The sequence below is a fragment of the Xyrauchen texanus genome, chromosome 49 (genome assembly GCF_025860055.1).
Source record: "Xyrauchen texanus isolate HMW12.3.18 chromosome 49, RBS_HiC_50CHRs, whole genome shotgun sequence".
NCBI lineage: Eukaryota > Metazoa > Chordata > Actinopteri > Cypriniformes > Catostomidae > Xyrauchen > Xyrauchen texanus.
The window spans coordinates 10,048,636-10,065,944 of NC_068324.1; the positions used below are offsets into that span (position 1 = coordinate 10,048,636).

General features: G+C 37.3%; 1 protein-coding gene across 7 annotated transcripts in view; it reads left to right on the forward strand.

Annotated features, from left to right (window-relative positions):
* LOC127640466 (F-actin-monooxygenase mical2b-like) overlaps positions 1-14,757 on the forward strand; it is a 53,527-nt gene extending 38,770 nt beyond the window's left edge. For 2 of the 7 annotated variants that reach the window (XM_052123054.1, XM_052123055.1), the window contains exons 12-25: positions 274-421; positions 1,232-1,431; positions 2,430-2,548; positions 2,822-2,890; positions 2,994-3,125; positions 4,390-4,512; positions 5,055-5,414; positions 6,437-6,541; positions 7,236-7,343; positions 8,221-8,313; positions 8,809-8,913; positions 10,224-10,410; positions 10,621-10,685; positions 11,828-14,757. In XM_052123054.1, coding sequence (XP_051979014.1) covers positions 274-421; positions 1,232-1,431; positions 2,430-2,548; positions 2,822-2,890; positions 2,994-3,125; positions 4,390-4,512; positions 5,055-5,414; positions 6,437-6,541; positions 7,236-7,343; positions 8,221-8,313; positions 8,809-8,913; positions 10,224-10,410; positions 10,621-10,685; positions 11,828-12,163 — 2,150 coding nt within the window. In that variant the 3' untranslated portion in view covers positions 12,164-14,757. The remainder of the gene's footprint in view (positions 1-273; positions 422-1,231; positions 1,432-2,429; positions 2,549-2,821; positions 2,891-2,993; positions 3,126-4,389; positions 4,513-5,054; positions 5,415-6,436; positions 6,542-7,235; positions 7,344-8,220; positions 8,314-8,808; positions 8,914-10,223; positions 10,411-10,620; positions 10,686-11,827) is intronic. The other 5 variants (XM_052123059.1, XM_052123056.1, XM_052123057.1 and 2 more) reach the window with 5 other exon arrangements.
* The last annotated feature ends 2,552 nt before the right edge of the window (positions 14,758-17,309 follow it).

Consider the following 17,309-nt stretch of genomic DNA (forward strand, 5'->3'; position numbering starts at 1 on the left):
ATGAAAAATTAAACCGTGAACCCTGTGTACTTGGTTTGCATCTCTTTTGAGATGGGTGTGTTTCAGTAAATAATCTGACCAATCGGAGCTCCATTCTAAAATTGTGTTTCGCATCACAGGTAAGCAGTTGACCTGGCTCATAATGAAATTGGCTCTAAAAACTAGATTCTGATGTATTTGCTGTCTGAATATGTTAGAAGTTTTCTACTCAAACACAAATACTCGATTCACTCTGAAGTTTGTCATCAATTTGAATGCTTGGCCTCATTTCAGAGTCAGAGGTGCGTCCCAGTCGGCTGCTGTTGTGGTGTCAGAAACAGACCCAGGGCTACAGGAGAGTGGATGTGACTGACCTTACAACCTCCTGGAGGAGCGGCCTAGCTCTGTGTGCCCTCATCCACTGCCAACGACCGGAGCTCATGTGAGAGAGACCACAACACACACATACAATCTTGTTTTAGTCCCATGATCAAACCCTCATTCACTTCAGTATCTCTATGGGTTCAAAAGCTCCATATCTCACAAGATGCTCCTCAAGTCATTCTCCCACGCACATATGACTAAAAAGCCACAAATGCTCCATTATTGGGCTTGTCAAAGTCCTCTTTGATCCCGCACATGTGGTGGCTCTTCCTTCCCAAAAGCAGTCAAAGCAAGTTGTTTGTTAATACTAAAGGACAGAAGCTTTTATTTTTCCCTGCGGCTCATTGAAAGTACTGTATTGACTTCCTAGCCACAAATAAAGATCTGTATCCTCTTAAGAGGGAACTTTAAGTGATCAATCGACCTCAAGAAAGAGGAAAAGGTGAAGTTTAAAAATGACCTGACCTCTTCCATTCAAGCAGGAATATGTAGCGCTTACACAGGAGCTTACATCATCGTTTTCACACTTGCCGTCTGCCATAAATCTTGTCGCTCATTCTGATCCCATCTGGATGTGAAGGTAAATGGCCCTAATTTTGTCATAAAAACAGGCAGTTAATCACTTGTCTGTCCAAAGACACTTGCAGTTGGATGTGACTCATAAATTGTCTCAAGTCGTTATCGTCACACCATTCTGCAAGACAGCATGTTTTGGCAAATATTACTACTGGTAACCAGGGATACAGATCGTGAAAACACAGGATCTCATTTTATCTTTTGATTTACTCTTCTTTTTTCCTCTATTTCTGTCTCATTTTCTCTCCTCTGGTGGTCTGTTTTTCCTCTCTCTGTCTATTTCTTCCTCCAGTGATTTTGACACTCTGAACGAGGCAGACTGCACTAAGAACAACCAGTTGGCGTTTGACGTGGCAGAGCGCGAGTTTGGCATCCAGCCGGTCACCACAGGGAAGGAGATGGATGCTAAACGGGGGCCAGACAAGCTCATCATGGTGCTCTATCTTTCCAAATTCTATGAGATGTTCCGCAATTTGACTCAACCTGTTTCAGGTAACAAGTGTTTTCATATGTCACCGCTGAAACCACCAATTGCCATCAAGAGGGCTAAATTACTTAACCTTAACCTTGGACCTCTAATTATAGTCCGTTTGCCACTGAAATAATTCACTCACACCGAATATTCAATACTGTCACATGTTTATAAATGTTAATAAACTTGTTTAAGAAAAGTTCTTATACTGTACTTGGTAAGATTGCATGTTGCACAAGTGCTGCAGGACTTAAAGGAAGGCATTTAAAAAATGTTGGCATGCAAAATGTGTGTACAGAACATGGGTTGGGTTGATTGCTGATGTTGTTCATTGGTGCACCTGCTGTGCACATGGTCTCTGTGTTTGAGCCTGGATGTTTTCAAAGTTGCCAAGTATAAAAAAAAAAGATCTTGTTAGCCTACTACATACGCAAGCCAGTTAGAGTATGTCGAGAATGGTTCTATCCTGGAATAGAATACAGTATTTTCCTGCGGACAAAGCAAGCAAATGTATCATCATTACATATCATATTTACGGGTGGGAATCACAAGGTAACTGGTGATATAATATCAATATTTTGGTCACGATACAATACTATTGTGTGTGTTGTTTTTTTTTTTTGGTGTATTTTGATATTTCACTCAATGTTTCTCATTCGTCTTCATCAGACTCAAGAGAACTGTTTCAAATCACCAAATGCATTGCTAAATTAATATAAAAGTGCCAGTTTACAAAACATGACCAGTTTATTTCCAAAGATCTATGTACAATGCAAAGCCATAAGCATATAAGACCATTATGGCTTTATGGAGCAAATTTACAAAATCTGTGTCCAAATATTGATACAATATCATGAGAAAAGAATATCAAAAATGTGTTCCTACCTCTAATCATATTACAGGTACATATTAGCTTCTTGTTAATTAAACAGGTGTACATTTCCTGTTCATTTTTAATAACATAATGTATTGGAGCGTAATGCTAACTGGAGTTTTGTGTTTTTTTTTATTTTTGCAGGTGTACCCAAAGAGACTGATCCAAATAATGATCCAAATAATGAAGAATATTCGGCAAAGATCGAAAACTCTGTTTACAACTCGATAAATCTTACACTGCCACGAAAGAGGATCCCAAAGGTAGCCTTTGTGCCCCTTTACCTGTCTGAACTCTCCACTGCCACAGTGGCATAACTTAAGAACTTATCGAATATAAACTTTGCCTGCATCCAACCCTGTGCAAAAATGAATATTGCTATTTTCCACAGTTTCAAGATAGATTGTGCTATGAATTTAATTGTTTGTTGAGCAGTGACACTTTCTGAAAATTTTACTTTCATTGTGTGATCGTATTGAATGTAGGAACCATATCACCAAAAGTAGAGATTGTGTGTTTTGTTTTTTTATCACAAGGTTGATAAGAAGTTGGAAGGCAATGACTCAAACAAAAAGAGGAAGAAGGCCACCAGCCACCTGGAGGAGGTATGTCAACTTGCCCTTTTGGTGTTGACGACATTTTGTTTCCAAACTTCCACAATTTATTGCTTGTTTCCTCTGATTGGTCCACTTCTTTGTTTTTGCACAGTTGATGTCCAATCAGAGTGCCCCCCCTGTAGGTGAGAGAGGAGAACAGAAGGAAAATAAGGTGCGCTCCATGGCAACTCAACTGCTGGCCAAATTTGAGGAAAATGCTCCAAGCTGTGCCTTGCGCAGACAGGTATGGACAATTCCTTGTCTTTTTCTTCTTTTATTAAAGCAGCCATTGTCACTCTGGAGATATTACATTTTCTATGGTGTTGGAATCCCAAGCATACATTTTGAGGTGTCTTGGTTACAATCTCAAGAATGTTAATATTTCCTAAAATTAAATGATAACCGAAAGTGTATTGAGGCTCTTTGTGGTCATGCAGACAAGTTCCAACTTTTGTCTCATCGCAGGTTATTTACTATATTGGAAATAGTGACTTTATTCTTCATGGTATCAATACTCTGAGTCAGTAGAGAGCAGCAGGAATCTCTGATCTAATACAGCTCCTTAACCATGGCAATAATACCATATGAAAATCAGTCTTTGTGTAGCAAAAGTAGACGCAAACGTAAACCATCTGGATCTGCTGACTTCTGGATCCTTGCCTGCAGTGTCTGAGCTCAGTGGACCATGATATAGATATTTCAAAATGAGTGCATGGTGGTGTATTTCAAATATAAGTGTTTTTGTTATAGCACATTAAGAGATGCCACTGATCAGAGTGTGAAAGCTTTATATTGTGACTGTGTCATATTACGAAAGTAAAATTGGTTACAAAAATATTGACTAAAGATTGGCAGGCTATCGTTGATTGAGAAGAATCAGGAGTTTTTGAAGTTACTTTGACAAAGGTCTACTTTGTGAAGTAGCATATGTCTGCTAAATAACAGATGGTTAACTTCTGTTTAGAAAACGATAATAGTTTTAAACATCACAAGTCCTAGTCAACAAAAAAAGATTGTTTCAGTCAGAAACGATGCAACTAAAATGCAAAGTTCTTTTATGTGGATTCATTACAGTTCTTCAGGAAACATGCATAGTATGAATCAGAATATTTTTACTAGCTATAATCCTTTAATGCAGTACAAGAGTGTGACTTCACAATTGCTGTCATTGTACCTTTTTATATTTTGTGTAGATTCTATAATAAACAATGGTCATTAAATGTTCTGGCTACTCATTTATAGGCTTAAAGGATATAGGTCACTCATAGAGTGATTATACTGTATATGAACAGTCCGGAAGCCGCTGAAGATTGGGTTAAAAACAAACATGTCAAGTATTTAATATTTTGCAGTTGTTAGTCTTATGCATTTCACGCCTATTCCTTTAGTTGTTCCGTTCTTGCATACTATGCTACAGTTCCTTTTTCTGTGCATCTTCTAACTTGCCTCTATATATTTTCAACCTTTATTTGTGTTGTCTCCTCTGGTGCAATGTTTCTGAATCTGAGACTGAATCTGGCTCTGATGCTGAAAAACCAATATCTCTGTACATGACTGAAAACCTACGCTTTGCCAAACCTAAGAGCCAGCCCACACCCCCTCATTCCCCTCTACCCAAACCAAAATGGCAGGTACAATTAGCCAGTGATGGTACAATCTATCCACCATTCCAAATTAGCCACAATCACATGTGTTGCTGTATTGATTCCATCTGCATGTGCAGTGCTAACATAATAGTCATGAATGTGATTTACTCAAGTGGAACACGTCACTGGATCAACATCCTTTGTTGTTCATGGAACAAGATTCCTATCAACCAGTCATTGCTTTAACCCTACTGCTAACCCTAAAATCTGAAGGCAGTGATTTACATATACGCATTTGGAAGACGCTTTTATACAATAGCGACTTACAGTGCACTTATTACAGGGACAATTCCCACTTGCTCAAGGACACAATGGTGGTGGCTGTGATGATTGAATCAGCAACCTTCTGGTTAGCAGTTCTGTGCTTTAGCCCACTACACCACCATGGGAATGGGAATGATTTCCAGAAATAACAGTGGGTGTTGATTCAGGAACATTTCCAAGTTGGACTTGTGCGAATCATGTTAAGTACATGAAACTGGCATCAACTAATTGTCTAACCCAAATTGTCACCCGTGTCTTTCCAGCCATCTCCTTATCTAAGACTACTCGAATCCCAAACACGACATGAATCTCAGCACAGAGATGGTCAGCATTCTGACCACCATATAGAGATCCAGTCAGGTTATGAGCAGACGGAAATCCAGTCCAACCACAAACAAACTGAAGTTCACCACAGTTTCAAGCTAACTGAGATTTCCTCCAGTTATCAAACCTGTGAGTCCCATCCCATATCTTCTCACATTCCCTTCAAAGTTCTCCAGCCAATTTCTCAAACTCTGCTACCTTCACGGGCAGCAGACCCATCAGATTCTCTCCCAGTAATTACACCAGCATTGGGCGGGATGTTCCAGTGTCTGCAAAAGCTAGAAGAAGAAATCAGCCAGGTGAATGGTGTAATGCATGAATCAAAAACTTGTTTATTCCCTAATCAATTTAGTCCCTCGTGTATTCCCTTGGGCCCTGATAGGGAATATATATATTTTTGGTGTTTTTAAAAGCAAATGTCTATTGCCAGGGGTCATACTTGGGGGTTATGCTACTTCGGTCTCTGGAATTTCTGTTTGCCAATCTTTGACCCCGTTTACACCTGGTATTAAGATGCATCTTGGGTTATCCAGTCGCATGTGGTCAGGTGAGACACATCACCGTTTACACCTGATCGCTTAAATGGTTCTCCTGTGTCCTCATGTTTGGATTTTTAGGGGCGGGTCTCCGTTTCATGACGACATACACAATCACTATGTCAGTGTATTACTGCATGACATTAAAGCACAACAAAGTCAGAAAACACAAAAACACAAGAAAAAATGGTGCGCCGTTTCTTCAAATCTCAAATTTCAAGCAGTTATTTTAGGGGATTACCTGTGTTAAAGGAACTTCAAATGTTTGTGCTTCTCATCTCTTTTGATATCAGACACACTGAAGAAGTTCTGTTCAGTTCTCGTGCTTGTGTATGTATTTGCATTCAATTATCAGATCAGACGATCATTTCCTTTTTTTTAAAGCTACTTGTAACCGGCGAAGTTTAAACTCTTGTTTTAGCACAGCGGTTGATTGACAGGTGAGGGGTGATGCTTCGCTGCTGTCTGGGATGCATTCAGGACGGATTATCATTTACACACCAAATGTGATGTCACATGCGTTTTTGACCACATTCATATATGGTTTTTGTGATCGTTTTAGACCCCGTTTAGACCTGTATTTAGCATTGACCACATGTGATTGGATCACCCGAAATGCATATTAATTCCAGGTGTAAACGGGGTCTATAAGAATTGCCTAATTTTTAACTTTTTCAGCTCTGCATGGATAATCACTTTTTCCTGATTGCTACACAAATTTTTTTTTTTACTTTTCTCTCTTGTGATACTTTGTCTTTCTCGTTTGCCATTTGAATAATTTGCAGAAAAAAGCCCAGTCTGAAATGACTAGACAATTTAACAAAAAGAGCATAAAGGAACGAGCTCAGCAACTGAACTGCCTGTTCTCTGGCAAGATGCCTCAAACTCAGGTGAAAAGCTAATACTGCCTGCCTGTACAGACTGTTAGATTGCATCCATAACACTAATGCACGATGGTACAGCCATCAATAGAAAATTGATGTGGTCAATAGAAAATAAAGATGGATCAATAATGTTTTTTTTCATGGCTGATTATTTTATATTTATGCTGATTGCTGTGTATCTGCAATTTGATGTTGAACTCATTCTGCTCCGTCATCAGTAGAAGGGATTAGTAGTCATTTATTTGCCCTCACTTGACCTTACATCCTAACACGTGGGAGTTTTCCCTCTCAGAGGTTTTGGAAAGGACTTCAGAGATTCAGGGACTTAAATATGCTGACACACAGTGATCTTTTTCTCTCAGTACTTCATTTACAGTGACCTTCTTTTTTCAATTCTGACTTGTATAATTATTGAACACAACAACTGAGGCAGAAGAAATGTGGAACAGTTTGTTTCGCCAGCATGCTTTCATTGCAGCAGAACTAATCAGGAATGTGTAATATAGTCAGGTTGTGGTTGGCAACTTTTCTAAATGGTGTCCTCTGTTTGGTCTGTTTCTCTTTCTGTCTTACCCTCAATTTTTCTGTCTCTCCTTCCCTACTCTGTCACCTTATAGTGTTTAGTTCCTGAATAATATGTGAATTGTGGCGAAAAATTTCCTTCTGATTTCCTTAAAATCTTCCTGCTTTTCTCATACAGGCAGATGAAGCCTTTTTTGCCACTTCCTCCTCTCCTTCTAAAATGTCCTCAGAATGCTCTACTCTCTCCTGTCTTCTGTCTCCTGTTCTTTCAGTGCAACACAAACAGGTAAAACTGAACACAAAAAGAACACACTTCATTTCCTTTTCTTCTTATCCTTTATTTTCCTTTATTTTTCGTTTGCAGCCCTTTTCCTGTCATTTTTGCTTTGCTTTCAGTTGCTTTGCTTCTCTTCGTTTTCCTTTCCATTCTTTTCCTTCTCATTTCCTTACCTGTTTTCTTTCCCATCTTTTTAATTTTCCTCCCTTGTCCTTTCATTTTCTTTCCTTTCACTTCCTTTCTATCCTTATCCCTTTCCTTTTTTCATTTTACTTTCATTTCAACCTTTCACTTACTTTTTTGTTCTTTTTCTTTCCATTTACCTTTCCATTTCCTTTCCTTTAATTTCCTTTCCTCTTTTCTTGTCCATTGTCCCCTGTGCCTTTCCTTCCTTTTCCGTTCCTTTCTCTTCTTTCCATTTCCTTCCTTTTTGCTTTCATCCTTTTTCCTTCCATTTTCCTTGCTTTTACTTCCTTTTCCCTTGTACTTTATTTTCTTCAGGGACTGTCTGCAGTGCTAATAGACATTTGCCAGATGTTTCATTTTCCTAATGGATTTCAATTCACCTGTTGTAGTCTCTGTCCTTGAGAAAGGCAATTTCAGATGGGCAGCCTGACACTTTTGTCTGACAACCAACCCAAATCCATTTCTGTAACAAGGCATTGGTCAATGTATAGAACAGCTGAAATAGTGCGTTAAATGATGTGATCATACTGATATTACAGGAGCTCTCATATACTTAACAGTGATTGTTTTAGGCTAGATATACGACGGGTGCAAAATCAGCACAGAATGTAGTTTCTTGTTGTTTGTGGGATTTTCAGTAACTGACACAAGTGTCAGAATCCATAAATAATGTTGAAATGCCCTCTCCCATTGGTTGTAGTGCAATGGAGATTCAGAAACAGACCAGAACCATAATAAACATACAGACTGCTCTGAAATCAGACGTGTCGAGTGCCTTGATGCCTCCAAACAGGTATTCAAGATTCTGAGTTATGATTATCCTTCCTGCCTGAAACAATTTATGAAAATAAAATAATAAACCAACCTTAACCTTGCATGTCATAAATACTTTATGTTTTGCAGTTAATACATCTGTTATTTTTTTCTTGTCTTCTCAATATATTTAATGAATTGGCATTTAACTCGGGTCACGGTAGTGATTTTACATATTGCATTTCCTGCATGGATTCCTGGCTAGATGTAATAAAATAAGCACATCACTTAAAGAGAGTATCAAATGTATTATTAATATAAAGCATTGAATTGCAAATATAAAGCATTGTTTGCAGAGATCCCTTTGTTTTTCTTTCTGGTTTGAATATTTTGAGCATCTGTCACTGGTTTCCTCTTGTTTTTCTGCCATCTACCTACTGCTTCTCATGTTCTTGGTTTCTGTTTCTTAATTTCTATTCATATTTCTCCTTTTCTCTTTATTTTCTTTATCTATCTCCTTGTTATTGGCTGGTAGAGAACAGTGGGGAAGGTTTCCTCTGCCATTGGGGTTAAAGCAGCTACACTGGCAATCTTGTATGAAACTGATCACAGGCCTAACAAACCGCTTACCCTCTCACTGGTAAGCACTTCTGTCCTAAGAAAAGATGCTTGTGAGAAGCATGTTTAAGAGAGACTGTTTATTCTTCAGGAAGCAGAATCCTCAGCAGATTTAAGAGGAGCATTAACAGCCTCATGTTTTTGTTCTTTTTACATGTTTCTAAACTGGTTATATATACCGATGATCTTAACTGGAAATCTTTTGATTTTTCTAACAAAGAATCGGACTATGTAGCAAAGTTAATGCCTCAGGATTTAGTCAGGTATTTTCTTTTTCTCAGTTTTCCTCTACAAAAATATCTTGTGATGGGTAGAACTACAAAGGCATCTACTACTTTAACAAGAGTATGAGCAAAAAGCAAGAACATTGTGCATGCTCTTTTGCTGACGGCCAGAACTTTGTGACATTCCCCATAGTCAAGAGAATCTTTGTTCACAGACAGAGGCCTGAAGATGTACAGAATCTGGGGCAGTGATATATATACATATATATATATATATATATATATATATATATATATATATATATATATATATATATATATATATATATATTTTTTTTTTTTTACCTGGCTTATCAAAGCACAATACTAAAGCTTTATGCCTCTTCAATGAATAGCTATATTGATTTTCAGGAAAATGCTGTAAATGCTTTGGCTTGTGAGCTAATTAAAAGGTGCACTCTGTAATTTTGTCCTATCCATTGAAAAGGTATTACACTGAAGAAATAAAGGAAAATATAAAAATATGTTTCAATTCATGAACACTCACATGCTAATGTGCTTTAGTACAATGGTATAGGTAACTTAAAACATTTTCTTTCTTTATAATGCATTCACGCTGCTGCAAGTGGCAGTTGAAGTACAAGACGACTGCATTATCAGCCAACAGAAACTGAAAATTACTGAGGGCACCTTTGTCATCAATTAAAGATTGTACTGTGTAACAAAAGGTTTTATCATTCTCCCCTTGTGTGATTGCAAAGTCTGTAACCTTAGAACTTTGACCTGGTCACTTTTATATTTATAATATTGTAATTCACAAAGGACCAGAGTTGTTTGTGCAGTATTGCTTGTTCAATGTTTATTAGCTGGTATTGCCCTAGCTTGCACTCTATAACACCCGACCACTGTGATAGTTTGGCAAAATATCACAATGTGCTGTTTTAAATGTAAAAATGGAACCCTAAATGGATTATTCAATTGTTCCTGAATTGAGTATCAGAATAAGATCACAGACTACCTGGCTTGTCCCCTCGACACCATAATCCAGTGCATCAATGCCAAGTTTACCCTTTTCTCATAATGTAATCGAGCCTGCTGTGTTTTTCAGACCAGCCTGCGGAGGGAGTTTCCTCAGGGCATGGGTGGCAGTGACACCTGCCACTTCTGTAAGAAGCGAGTGTATGTAATGGAGCGACTCAGTGCGGAGGGATACTTCTTCCACAGAGAGTGCTTCCGCTGTAACATCTGTGGTTGTACATTGAGACTAGGCGGCCATGCTTTCGACTCAACTCAAGGTATGGCTCATTAATGACATTGTTTTGCATTTAATTGTGTAGGATTAGTGCTTTTCTTCATAAAAAGCACTTATTTTACTTGCTATCTTTCAGATTTACAAAGGACTATAGCCCTATGTTTTAATCATTACATAAATGCATAAAATTGCATTAACGTTGAACAGACAATGTTTTTAGTTCATGATAGATTATGAACATATTTTCTTGCAGGCACTTTTTATTGCAAGCAGCACTTTTCTCAATGGAAAACCAGTAGTAGGCAACGAAGAGGAGAGGTAATACATAAGTACAGTTATAACACACAGTGCATCCTATACCTGTATGCGTTTTTCCGAGTCTGGTACCTAGAGAGCAGATTGACCAGTGGCTGATATATAATGCAATTTTGAAATTGTGTAAAATTCCACTGATTCCATTTAATTTAAGCAATGTTTACTCAATCAAAACTATTTGGAAACTGGATATTTGCATTATGCATTGACCAGGCTGTTTGTAAAATTTAGAACTGATGCAAGGCTGAAATAACACCAAATTAATTGGTTAAGCAGGCACCATCATTGACCAATGGTGATTAGTCTTGAAATGGTCTAATATTTACCTATTTTCAGTCAAAGTTATTAGTATAACTAGAGCTTAGGTCTTCTTCTACTCAAGCTATTATTACACTGCTCTCTGGACAAATCAATCCTGATTGGTCAATTGCACCATTCAGTGGTCTATTTCTGAATAATGACTGGACATCCCGGGATAAACTTATAACAGACCAGTCATCCGGCTATTGCGAGTCATCATTCCTACTTCTCGTATCACTCTGTGATCAGTTAGCTTACTAAAATTAATATTTCAGATCCATTTATTTATTTACTTATTTAGCAAGTATACTTGTAATAAGCGCGATAACGAGCAGTCACGTGGTCATTTCACAAAATAAACACAAACCGGTTCATCAAAACTCCAACGCAAACCCGAGATGGAATTCAGTGTTTCTGGAGACTCTGTGGTCTCTTCTCACATAATAACAATTTCAATGCTGATCAATATATATTATGTCCATTTATTTGGCAGGTAACCATGTAATAAGTTAGATAATATGCAGTCTGCCACTCTTGATCACAAAAAAAAACCCTTCAGCAAGATACAAGACCCTTCTGCTCCACGTCTGTGTCCAGTCTGGGTTTATTTGTGATCACAACAAGCTGACTATATTATCCCTTACTTTATTGTGATTCATTCTTTTCATCAGTGTATGATGTATTACATTTGATTAATGCTAATGACATGTATCTTTGAACAAATTCTCTTGTAGTATGTTTGAAGTTCCTCTTACAAAATATAATAGAAATACATACACTTTGCAATGTTACTATACCCCTTCTCATGCTTTACATCATTCTGACATCCTAATTACATTATGCAGGTGTACGGTGGCAGCAGACCCTCAACAAGTGCTAGTTCTGATTACATGGCCACCTACGGCCTCCACAGCCAGCCCTCAGGTACCCTGACTTCCCTTATTAGGAAAAGTCTGCACTGGCCACTGCACGTGGGCCGCACACTGTTCGGTACGCCCCGCCAGCTTGCCCGTTGGATGCATAAGGCGACCCGGGCTGCAAGGCTGCACATCAGAGAGCGTCAGGAGGACTATGCCTTCCTTTATGAGCTTCTGAGTCTGGGCGTACCCTTTATATATGTGCTGCATGAGATTGCAGGCCAGATGAACCAAGAGGGGAACGCTCTCCCCCACAGAGCATGATAAGAGTCAGTCGAGCATTGCAGGGGGCTCTATGAATGTCTTAGAGCGGTCCTCCGTACTGCTGGTCTGATTTGGGGTAGACTTCTTAAACTCAGTAGACCTGGTGAGTCCTTTATTTGCCTATGCCATATTTAGTGTCGCAGTCTTACATGGGCACCTTTTGCAGTATTATGCGATTGCACACAAAGCTGAATTTGTTTTCTTTATGCTTCTTATAGGGATAGTTTATTCAAAAATTCAAGTTCTGTCTTGTTTTTACACCCTTATGTTGTTACAAACCCTTATGACATCGACCTTGTAACATGAAGGTGAATAAATGATGATAGGATTTTCATTTTTGGGTGAACTATCCATTTAAACAAGTTAGTTAACTGGTACTTTTTGCTGTATTGTGCGATTTGCACCAAAGCTGAACCAAATTAATTTATCTTTATTCCTCTTAAAGGAATAGTTCAACCAAAAATTTTAATTCTCTTTATCATTTACTCACCCTCATGCCATCCCTGATGTTTCTGACTGACTTTCTTCAGCAGAACACAAACAAAGCGTTTTCGTAAAATATCTCAGCTCTGTAGGTCCATACAATGCAAGTGAATGGTGATATGACCTTTTGTAGCTCCAAATATCACATAAAGGAAACATAAAAGTAATCCATAAGACTCCAGTGGATAAATCATATCTTTAGAAGCAACATAATAGGTGTGGGTGGAAAAACAGACAATATTTAATTATTGTTTACTCTAAATCTCCACTTTCATATGTGAAAGTGAAACGAAATGAGCACCACATGTGACTTTCAGATGTAAGAGTGGAGATTTAGTTTAAAGTGCAATTACATTTTGATCTGTTTCTCACTCAACTATTATATCGCTTCTGGAGACATGGATTTAACCACTGAAGACTTAGATTTTGTAATTTTTGAAGATGACTTAAATGCTGCCTTTATGTCCTTTTTGGACTTTTGGAGTTCTGGTCACCATTCACTTGCATTGTATAGACCTACAGAGCTGAGATATTCTTTGTGTTCAGGTGAAGAAAGAAAGTCATACACATTTGGGATGGCATGAGGGTGAGTAAATGATAAGGGAATTTTGTAATTTTTGTGGTGAACTATCCCCTAAACTACGACTATAGGGGTCTGCAGGGTTTAAGAAATGTTCAGCATTTGTGTGATTGCAATGTTTGACCAATTGAATAAACCAAAGCTGATAAACCAAAAGCACTTTACTGAAGGGGTGTGCAGCTTTGTCCTAACTGCCTGAAACTGCCATTAACATAACATGTGCAATTAAAATGCCAAACAACATTGTTCTCCCTGTATAATGCATTATGGTGATTTAGTTAATGAGGAAATATGGTAGGTTTATCTTTTCTTTTGTTGTGTTTGTTAAAGGAATGTTAACATTTTCTTGTATTTTAAAGTCTTGGTACAATAAAGAATTCAGAAGACCTTAATATGAAAAATAATTTACTTGCCTGATGTCTTTTCAAGCCCATATGACATCAAAACAATGTAGGCAGAATGTTTGCCTCAGTCACTATTTACTTTTATGAAAGTGAATGGGAATTGAGGCATGTCCTTTTGTGTTCCATGTAACAAAGTCATACCGGTTTGAAACAACATGCAAGTGAGCAAATGACAACAGAATTGTCATTTTTGGATGAACTATTCGTTTAAAGTTCACATTGTATAACCAAAGTTTGAGTTGCATTTTGTGTTGTAATGTAATGCAAGTAGCCTTTATTGGCAAACTGCATTGTATTCTGAATTGTATTATGTTGTAAAAGTTGAGGGAATATCCTTCAAGATTAGTTTTTCCACTCACAAGTAAATAGGGTAACGTTTCTAATGTTCAATCAGTGTTCAAACATTCCACTATGTGTGGTGTAGAGTTTTACGAAATAATTTTTTTTTTCTTGCACGGTGTTCTTCGTTTAATGTACTGAACAAGCATTATTATAATTACAGAAAAAACACTTTTGATTGAAGTGCTGTTTCCTAAAAAAATCTCTCTAACATTGCTTCTTTCTCTTCGTATTTCATTCTTCCATCCTTTACCACATCATACATAGTCTTTTTCAAGTTTCCAATGCTCCAACCCCGGATTGGCTGAACCATGAGAGCCTGTATTGAGAATGAAGCATGAGTCTCATGTATGAATGTTTCTTATTAACCATTCGCAAACAGTTTGTGACATCGCTGTGCCTCACCGAAAGATGAAAATCCTTTTGTTTGCACCTAGAGCTAACATACTAACAGAAGTGCTTTTTCAATGTGTGGTTTTCTCACTAGTGGCATGATTGACTGCGTCCCGTGCAGTAACACTCTTCTCGTTTCTCTCCTTGTTTGTCCTCTATGTTACAGAGGCTGCTTTACTATCCCAATCCCATGTAAGGCCACTCTTTTGTTCCTTTTCCTAAAAACACAAACTGAGGTTGTCCGCTTTAGAGATTGCACAATTTTTTAAAATCCTTTGAGGATAAGCTTTTATGTAAATTTTTAGCTACTTTGCCTGTGTATATCACAATGAAAGACTGTTTATCTTAAATTATAATATTTTAAGCCTGTAAGCATACAATAAATCAAATTTTAACACAAAAGACTTTGTTTCTGCCTTTTGTTTGCCAATCCAGCAAGCTTACTGTGTAACCGTAGCTGTCCCAAAGAAGCATTAGTCTTCATCAGTGAAATTATGAACTTTTTAATACAAATATTTGAATGTAACACAACTATAAATGCTCAGACCTACTACTAGAAAACCAAAAATGTTTTGTTGTTTTAATGACCATATTATGGTACATACACCAGACCCTTTGCAAATATGTCAGATGTTAACAGAGTTAATGAGTTCTTGAACCCTCCAAGTCAACTTGGTCCCTTTGGGTCTTTTCTGTCCTCTTCAATTTTATCTGCCTGTTGTAGGTGACTGCACACATTTAAAAAATGTTTTTTAAAGGTGAAGTGTGTAATTTCTGCACCGCTAAACATAAGTGCAAAAATAACATCAGGTTTCCTAAACACTCACTCTGTCTTGATAAGACAAACAGATAGTCCCGCCCCAAACTCATGCCCCAATGTTGCAGTGTCGGGCTGGCCGTGATACTCAAACAAACAGAGCAATGATTTGAAAGTGCCAAATTGCTTACACTTTTGGGGAAAATCAATGTAGAAATTGCTTACTTGAAATTATCTCAGCATAGACATTACTAATACTTTTACGGAATAAAGTATTTTAGCATCGAAAAATTTAAAAATTCTCCTTTACATTTTTTTTATAATTTTTTTTATGTCTAGGCAGTATTTTATGGCAAAATATACAGCTGAAACTTCAATTAAATAAACTTTTTAGTATATTTTTAAATTGGCTTTTTTTGTAGGGTTTAGAGGCATCTTTGATGGCCTCTTAAAAAGTCTTTAAATCTTTTCACACATAATATGCAGTACATTGAATACACACAGTGTAAATATAGCTATTATGGAGCGTGTTCAAGAGGAGAGCTAAATAATTAAGCCGTTCACATGGAGAGTGCATTTCAACGTTATAATGTCCACTTTGTTTCAGTGTCAGTGCCCATGACATGGGTACATTTTCCATGTGTGAAGGTACCATTAATGCTAAAAGATGTTTACAAATATTAAAGCAACATATACAGCCCTGCACTTTCCAGCAGGACAACGCCAAACCACATACTGCCCAGATAACAAATGCATGGTTGTTTAAGCAGAGAGTGCGGGTGCAAGATTGGCATGTCTTCAGTCCTGACCTGTCTCCAATTGAGAATGTGTGCTGTAATTATGAAGCACAAAATATGGCAATGAAGACTCCGTGCAATTGTGCAGCTGAAGACCTGCATAATGGATGAGTGTGGGAAAATTCAGCTTGCTAAACTTAACAAACTTGTGTCTTCAGAGCTCAAATGGTTAAGTGTTATTAAAAGAAACGGTGATGTTACACATTTCAGTCCAAACTTTTTTGGAGTGTTTCAATCATTTGACTTGAAATGAGTGCATATTTTTGAACAAACGATTAAATTCACAAAGTAAAACTTAAAATAATTTGTTGTTGTTGTAGTGCTTTCAATACAACACAGGGTGAATAGAATGTACATATTACTCCTTTTTATATATATATGTGTGTGTGTGTGTATGTATAAGCATTTTCCATACTGTCCCACCTTTTTCGGAATTAGGATTGTACATTCCAAAACATTTATTCATATTCTATTTAAATTATTCAATTTAAATGTTTCCTAATTCGCCCTTTAAATCAGGGGTTGTTACCCTTTTCTGACCCCTAGTATAAAAATGTAATATTTTATTGGTAACACTATAATCACTTTCATAAATAGCATTAAGGAACATTATTATGCTAAACTAGTGTTGACCTCATTTCTCAATGAACGACCTACAGTACATCCATTGCAATGTTCAAGATTCATCAAGCCACTGCATTGTTCGACAGAGAGAGATTTGTATTTGTTTAATGATGGGTTTTATGCTTTATAAAAATAACCGGTAATACAAATATCATATAAGAGATTTTCTTTTAAACGAAGATATATAACACATTTGTCACATTAAGCCACAACTAGAAGTACATCTGGAATATGTGTTAAAGATTATACATATCATCCAGTAGAAAATCCTCTCTTTAAATAATAATCTGTTTAATGAAATGTTAAATGTAGTAACACTTCAAAGTCTAATGGTACCCCTCTGCATTCATACAGTAAAGTGCTGCAATTATGCACATTATTTTATAATTTTTTAAGCTTTATTTTATTTATATTATATATTGTGGTGGTGTTGAACAGACATTTTTAAGGTGGGATAGTTTCTCAAAATACAGTGCATGAAAACGGGGGTCCAATTTGTGTGCTCACATGTGTTCAAATTCAGATTGACAAATGATTGTGTGTGGACACCTGCAGGAGCCGAATCTGATCCCACAATTAAGATCGACCAGAAGGGTTTGTCTCATCCCAGCACTTTGAAAGAGACCCTGGTGCAGGTCTTCTCTGGCTCAACAGAGAACATAAACATGAGGTTGGTCTGCAATACCATGTCAACTTCATTGGAAAGCATTCCCATTCCCAGCCAAACAATCAGACTTTACATTTTCCATGACAAATAGCAGTAAAATCC